At 20.2% G+C, this 7,813-nt stretch overlaps 2 protein-coding genes across 2 annotated transcripts, besides 20 other annotated features; one reads left to right on the forward strand and one right to left on the reverse strand.

The window, feature by feature from the left end:
• Positions 1–265: 265 nt before the first annotated feature.
• Positions 266–306: a sequence feature (AT_rich).
• Positions 307–327: 21 nt separating this feature from the next.
• Positions 328–5,980, reverse strand: EDI_061060 (uncharacterized protein; the record flags this gene model as incomplete). Its single annotated transcript, XM_001736338.1, has 3 exons — positions 328–724; positions 800–5,778; positions 5,837–5,980. 3 exons carry the CDS (start codon positions 5,978–5,980, stop codon positions 328–330), a joined length of 5,520 nt encoding a protein of 1,839 aa, XP_001736390.1.
• Positions 1,222–1,247: a sequence feature (AT_rich).
• Positions 2,521–2,542: a sequence feature (AT_rich).
• Positions 2,679–2,707: a sequence feature (AT_rich).
• Positions 2,913–2,939: a sequence feature (AT_rich).
• Positions 3,183–3,217: a sequence feature (AT_rich).
• Positions 4,098–4,127: a sequence feature (AT_rich).
• Positions 4,917–4,961: a sequence feature (AT_rich).
• Positions 5,981–5,987: 7 nt separating the features above from the next.
• Positions 5,988–6,066: a sequence feature (AT_rich).
• Positions 6,067–6,071: 5 nt separating this feature from the next.
• Positions 6,072–6,101: a microsatellite.
• A 20-nt stretch (positions 6,102–6,121) lies between these two features.
• Positions 6,122–6,183: a sequence feature (AT_rich).
• Positions 6,184–6,205: 22 nt separating this feature from the next.
• Positions 6,206–6,396: a microsatellite.
• EDI_061070 (uncharacterized protein) lies at positions 6,256–6,834 on the forward strand (the record flags this gene model as incomplete). Its single annotated transcript, XM_001736339.1, has 2 exons — positions 6,256–6,270; positions 6,358–6,834. 2 exons carry the CDS (start codon positions 6,256–6,258, stop codon positions 6,832–6,834), a joined length of 492 nt encoding a protein of 163 aa, XP_001736391.1.
• A 39-nt stretch (positions 6,835–6,873) lies between these two features.
• Positions 6,874–6,917: a sequence feature (AT_rich).
• Positions 6,918–6,933: 16 nt separating this feature from the next.
• Positions 6,934–7,114: a microsatellite.
• Positions 7,115–7,119: 5 nt separating this feature from the next.
• Positions 7,120–7,172: a sequence feature (AT_rich).
• A 7-nt stretch (positions 7,173–7,179) lies between these two features.
• Positions 7,180–7,233: a microsatellite.
• A 10-nt stretch (positions 7,234–7,243) lies between these two features.
• Positions 7,244–7,416: a microsatellite.
• Positions 7,417–7,421: 5 nt separating this feature from the next.
• Positions 7,422–7,495: a sequence feature (AT_rich).
• A 24-nt stretch (positions 7,496–7,519) lies between these two features.
• Positions 7,520–7,669: a microsatellite.
• A 49-nt stretch (positions 7,670–7,718) lies between these two features.
• Positions 7,719–7,753: a sequence feature (AT_rich).
• Positions 7,754–7,813: the final 60 nt, after the last annotated feature.

Raw genomic sequence — 7,813 nt, forward strand, 5'->3', positions numbered from 1 at the left:
AAAGAGTTAATAGTGAAATAGTCTTCTGCTAAATCATAACCCTTTTCACAAACACATGTAAATCGAGAGTCAATTATATTGTTTAATTAGCAAAATTTTCTTTTTTCTGTTGAAATAATATCAATTCTTTCACTTGAAAAACATAAGCACATTCCAAATATTCCATCAATTAATATACATTCTTGTTCACATAAAGATTTAAGATGGGGATTTTCTTTCATTACTTGAAAACGAGGTGTTTTTGACATTTAATCTCTTTTAGTACTTTTTTTTAAGTTTTTTATTATTATTTTTTATCAAAATAATGACAAAAAAAAAATGTGTTATTTAAAGTGAAATAAGTTTCACATCATTCAAAACAAATGAACGTAGAATTTGATGATCTTTTGTTTGACCTTGAATAATAAAAATCCAATTCTCTTTGATAGAAGTTGTTAACGAAGATGGTTGTGCAATTATATTTTTAATAGTAACATTTTCAACTAGTGTATTAAAATCTAATGTATGAACTAGCAGAGGAGTACAATAATTATTGAAATAAATTAATACTTTTGTCTTCAAACCAATAACAATAAAATCAACAAAAGTACAACAAATGCAATTCATAGATACAATGTTATCATTTAATACTATTATTCCTGTTTCATATCCATTTATATCAATACAATGTATTTCATTTGAAGATTGTATAGTTTGAGTATAATAAATATTTCCATTTGAAGAACTACAAACAAAAAGAGGCTCTTGTTTGCAACATATTTTAGATATTATTTTTTCATTTAAATGAGAATATACAAACAAATCTTTTGATTGAATAACACTATAACCAAGAAGTGGTAATGATATGATATTAGTTAAAGGATTTGATGAAATAATAATTTTATTATAGAATGAAATTTGGATTTCATGAATTTCTTTATCTATTATAATTTTATAACATTCTAACTCTCCAGAATAAGTTCCAACTTCTAATTCAAATACACAAAATTCATTAACTTCTTTTAATGTAATAGAAGTAATACTTCCAGTTAAAGTTGTAATATCTTTTTGTTGATCTTTATAAATAATAGTAATATTTGAATATCCAATACAATAATAAATAGTTCCAATTGTTTCATCTCCATCATAAAACATAATTGTATTAATTTCTTTATTTTGTATTCCATTCCAATTAACTTTTTTTATTTTTTTTAATCCAAAGTATAATACTGAAATTCCATCATATTTTTTAATAATAATATAATTATCCATCATTTGAATTAATTCAAATTTTGTTTCAAATTGATTTAATTCTTTAAATAAATCAATTGATAAATTATTTTGTTCATTGTTCATAGCTTTAATAAGTTCACTATAATCAAATGACTTTTTTCTTTTTGGATGAGTTTTAAATAACAATTGTGGTTGTTGACCAATTAGGTGTTTAAACTTTGATTGAGAATTCTTTTTACAATTTTCTGGAATAGTTTTTTCATTCATTTTCTTTCCAAATGTCATTTCAAACCATTTATGTATTTCTTCAGATACTATTGGTGATTCTAATAACATTCTATGATATAAAATAAATTGTTTTGAATTATCTGCAAATATTTTAGGAAATCTAATACAAGTAAAATCTTTTTCATTTGGTGTAAATAAACTATAACAAGAATAAAATTGAGGTATACATTCATAAGGAAATTCAAATGCATTAATTTGAGTCATATCTTGTAGTTTTTGATAAGGTATAGAAGTGTAATTAAAATTTGAAATTAAAGTTTCACTGAATATATTTTTTGAACAATGAAAATGAGATTCAAAAAGAGAATATAATGTTCTATAAGGTTCTATTTGGTTTAAATATAATAGGATTGTTGTAGATGGCAATGGTCCAAATTTAAATCCATATTTATTAAAATAACCTTGTTGTAAATAACATCTGCTATGTGAAAAATTTCTTGTGTAAATAGTATTATTATATATTTGATTAAATGGTTTATCAAATACTGTTGTAGTCCATGGAAAAATATAATACTGAGAAATATCTATAAGGGATCTTCCAGAATAATAATTAAGTTGACATAAGTATTCGTATGTTGTTATTTTTCCTTCAATCCAATCTTTAGTATATGAACAATAAATAAATATTTTTGATGGATTTGGTATAACTGAAAATTTTCCTTTTATTTCTAATTGTAATGATGTTAATCGTGTAAATATTGTTTGATAGTTTTGTTGATCAAAAAACATAATAAATAATGGTTTTTTATTTAAAGAAAATATTTCAATGGCATTGTCATTATCTTTAAAATGTCTTTGAACAATACGTATTATTTTTGAAAATGGTCTTTCATACCAATGTGTTTTAATTTTAATATGAATACTATTATCTTTTATAAAAAACATTCCACAATAATATTGTTCAATACAAATTAATAAACATGGTGTTATTAATTCTGCATCAAATGGTACTTGAATATCATTAAAAGATTCTTGGTCAATCATAAATCTTTCTTGAATACTTAATATATTTCCTCTATGATAATTTTTTAAATTAAAAATAGGTTTTGATGGAATATTAAAACCTTTTAAATCAAAAGAAATAATATTTTCATTTTGATTAATTGAATCGTTTATAAATTTTCGTTCAACAGATTTAAATCGTATCAATTCTTTTTCTCTAAATGCAATAATATCACTTTTATATTTTTTTGTATTAAATAAAATTCTTTCATTAAGTTTTGGAAGTGTTTTATTAATTCCAATAGATTTATGTATTGTTAATGGTGCTACATTATAATCACTAAAAACAATTTGTTCAAGTTGAATAGTTGTTTGAATTGAATGATATGCTTCCATTAAACTATCATAAAATTCTGCAACGGAATCTTTCATTGATAAATCAATATGTGAAGTTTCTATTATTTGTTTTCTTTTTATTAAAATATTATTAAATAATTGATTGTTATATTGTTGAATTGAATGAATACAATTTAATTGATAATTTTGTAGTTTTTCAATATCTTCCTGATTTAAGTTTAGTTGTTTAAATAAAAGAGTTGTTGTATATAAAAACCAATTAAAATAACTTATATGATTTCTTTTAAGTGGGTAACAAGGAAAAACAACACATAACATTTCAAATAATTTCATATACATTGACGTATCATTAAACCCTTTATATACTAATCCCCATAATTGAGAAATAATAAGATTTATATTAAAGTAATAATAAATTGGATATAATTCTTTAAAATATGAATAAGAGTAATTCATTTGTTTTAAATAATCAGCAACATCAACTTGATTAATAAATTCAGAAATAAGATTAAATTGTTCATCAAAATGAAATGTTGATTTATTTCTTCCATAATTAAACATTCCACAAGTTATAAATGATAAAAATGTACCACATTCAATAATTAATACATTTTGATATTCACAAATAAATGGCTTTGTTGTAAGAAATATTTTAAAAAACTCAAATAATATTTCATATAAGTCTTTCCAATTTTTAAAGAGATTATGTAATTTCATTATTGAATTTGTAAGGAAAGAAGTTTGGTATTGATAAAATGATTCTAAAATAATATTTGATAATACATTCATTAATCGTTTCAAATTCTCTTTATCTTTCTTTTTATGAAGGAAATCTAGTAATAAATAAAAAGTATTTTCCCATTCTTCATTTATTGAGATAATTGAAAAAATTGAATGATTTCTTTTACATTCTGAATAATCTTTTAATATTATTGTTGTTAGTTCTTCTTCTGATGTACTTTCTATTATTCTTAAAAACATTGTTTTAATAAAATTAATAAGAATATTTGGATACTTAATTGAGTTAATTTGTTCTAATCTAATTGGTTTTTCTAATTTATAATTAATTGTTTCACTACAACATTGAACTACAGTGTCATATAATTCTTTTATCATATCAATTCTTTCAAAACGTTCTTTTACAATACTTAATATTTCAGTTGTTTCTCCAACTAATAAATATAAGATTTTTAATGTATTACAAAAAATATGTGGATTATTAGTATTGAGCATTGTAATAAAAATAGATATACATTGTTTTAATAATTCTGGTGGTTCATTTGTATTACAAATAATGCATAATATTGAATATAATAATAAAATAATAACTGAACTACTTTTTGAATTAGTTAATACAAAAACAATATTCTCAACATATTTATTAATATCACAACGAATAATAATATCAGTACAGTATTGTATAAATTCATATTTAATAATAAGCCATTGATAAATTGGCATTGTATCCATTTTTTCTTCATCAGCAATTATATACATTATTAATTGTTCATAAGTTATGTATTTAAATAAATTTAATGTAACAAATGTAGTTGGTGGAATTAATTTTCTTAAAATATAAGGATAATTAACACCTTTGTTATTGCCAATCCAATATCCAATATCAAATATATATCTAACTATTTCTTTTTTCATATTAATAGAAACTGATGAAGATGTAAATAATCTAACACAAATAGAAAGATAATCAATTGCACATCCAATATCTCCTTTATTAACATTCGATAACAAAAATTGTAGAATAATATTATAGAAATTAATTTCTTCACATTGACTTCTTAGTATTTCATTTCGTTTAAATATTGCTGATAATAATTGTAAAATAGAAGGAATATTTGAAGTATTAAATTCCTTATAACCAAATCCAAAATGAAGTAATGAACAAAATGGAATAATACCTCCAATTCTTAAAATCATATCATCTATTCTAAATGATGATCCACAATAAACAGGTGAAAATGTTGAATTAACCATGCTTGAACAAACATTAATAATATTAGTTTTATTTGACTGATTTTTAACTGTTGAAACAATTTTATAAAATGGTTTATCTCCAATGATCATTGATTTCAATGGTGATATTTGTAACCCAAGAAATGTATTTATATCATTTCTTAATATTATATTATTTGTTAAAAATTTTTGTGCTGATTCAATTGATTCATAATTATAATACCATTGAAATCCAGTAATATCTCCTACAAAACAAAAACCTGGTTTATCACTATCACCACCAATTTGAAGTAAAACAATATTACTTGATACAAAATTAGGATAAGAAACAGTTAAATTTGATAAAATATGTTCGTTACATTGAATTTGAAATGAACCATCATTTTTATGTAATAAATAAATTGAATACCATTCATTTAACATAATAGGGATTTGAGTATCATAAATTCTAGTCATACTCATTCTATTATTCGTTACCATTTTCTTTTCATATCCTGATGACATTAAACAATCTGTTTTTAATAATAAATGATAATTTTGTGTATTAATACACAGTGATATTTCATATGAATTAGTAGAAAAAGAAAATATTAATGGTGTATTTCCTTCAATAAATTTAGTTGGTCTAAATGTTGTATGATAAATTGAACTTTCTTTTGGCCACTCATTAACTGAAAGAACACAATTAATTGAAGTACCAAATCCTGTAAATGAATAATAAATTCTTGGAATATTTTTCTTTGATAAAGTATGAGCTAGTGATTGTGTTAGTTGTGATGATTGTGTTAGAGGAAGTAATGAATAAAGTTGCATTAATTCTTTGATTAATTCCACATCCAAATAAAATCCAATTCTTTTAGATATAATATCTATCATATAATATGCTGCATGATCACTTGAACAATGTTTTAATTGATCAATAATATATGTAATAACTTCTTTTGTTACTAATGAAGCATTGATTGAATTAGAAATAAGGCCACTTAAAGTTCCAAATATTTCTTCACCCTGTGTAATTAGTTTTATGATTTGTTTCAATACCTAACAACTTAAACTAATACCAAACTATTTCTTTGTTTTTTTGTAATTTTAATAATAAATCTCCTTCAATTAAATAAACAAAACTATCAATTGGTATATTTGGATCATATTCAATTCCACAAAGAATCTTAATACCAATAATGTAGTTTGAATAAAGATCAGTACTCATCAATCTGTAAAATATAAATTCAATTTTTTATAAAAACATTTATTTTTTCTAATTCATTTTCATTTTTTTTTTTAATTTTTAAAAAAGAGTGATAAAAATGACAATAATAATAATAATAATATTATTATTATTATTCCTTTCTTTAAATATTAATATTTTTGATATTTTATTTTATTTTAAATTCAAATAAATACTATTATTAACATTCATTCATCATATTAATATAATAAACATACACAATAAATTATATTAAATAATGAATAATAAATAAAGTAATGAAAGCAAATAAAGTAATGAATAATTGAAACAACATTTTGAATAAAACATATACTATAATAATAATATAAATAAACTATATAAATAAACTATATAATAAGAATGAACTGAGAAAAAAAAATAAAGAAGAAATGAACAAAGAACTGACTGAGATTAATGAATGGAATAATGGAACAAAATTATTTACTGATAATGTGACATTGAAAGATGTAATTACAAAGTATTTCCAACCAGAATTAGAAAAGCCTTTTCAAGAGAAGAAAGAATTATATGGGTCATTAATTGTAGAGAATCAAACAGATGTACACCAACTTCTAAAACAACTAGCAACACAACAAATCAATACAAATAGTCGACAAAGTGAAATAGAAAGTTCAATCGAAACACCAATGAGTTTTATTAAAGAAGAAATAAACAAATACCACAACCAAATAGAGAAGTTGTATGAACTAAACATCATCACAGAAAATGAATATACAGAATATTGCACATATCTGAAACGAATGGAAGAAATGAATAATAAACAAAATGAGAATATCAAGAAACTAACAAAAAGAGAAGTTGATAATAAGAAATAAACAGAAAAATGATGTATTACAACAATGAACAAAAAAGAGATAAATAATAATTTATTGAAATTTAAAACAAAGAAATATAAAATGAATTGATATTTTCATATAAATAACTCTAAAATAAATAATATGATAAATATAAATAATATATAAATATGATAATGATAAATAAACATGATTATTTAATTCATTAATAAATAATATTCAATCATTAAAATAAAATATTAATATGATAATAAACAAAATAATAAACAAATAAAATAAACATCAAAATAAGATATAAATATTCACAAATATAATAATTATTCAATTATTCATTATTAATTTGATTGATTTATTTATTTCTATTATAAAATAAAAATAAAATGATTAAAATGAAATAAATAATAGAAATAAATAATAAAATAGATAATGAATAATAAATATATCAAATAATATGATTATAATCAAATCTGAATATAAACATAATGATTAATATTAACATATCAATATTTAATAACAATAATAACAAATATTTTATAATATAAAATGATAATGAAAATATAAAATAAACATATAATGAATAAAATAAATAATATATAATAACATTAATCAATTAAAATAATTAATTCATTTAATATGTTATTTCATATAATTATTTATTTCAATATCATAATATTGATAAATACATTCTCATTTCATATAAATTCATTATTATAATATTAAAATTAAATTAAATAATAATATAAAATGAATATTTTATATATTTATTATATTTATTATGTATATTTATTATTTTATATAAATATTCATATTTTATACATTAAATATCATTCATTAATATTCAAATATTATAATAAATAAAATAAAACAATTATAATAAATAATCAACAAGATATTACTTCAAATTCATTTTAATTTAATTTTCTAATGTTATATTATTTAAGTATTCAATTTGTTTAACATATTGAATATCATTTATATTTTGTATTCTATATCATTGATT

The sequence above is a fragment of the Entamoeba dispar genome, genomic scaffold (genome assembly GCF_000209125.1).
Source record: "Entamoeba dispar SAW760 scf_1105229459737 genomic scaffold, whole genome shotgun sequence".
In the NCBI taxonomy this organism is placed as follows: Eukaryota; Evosea; order Mastigamoebida; family Endamoebidae; genus Entamoeba; species Entamoeba dispar.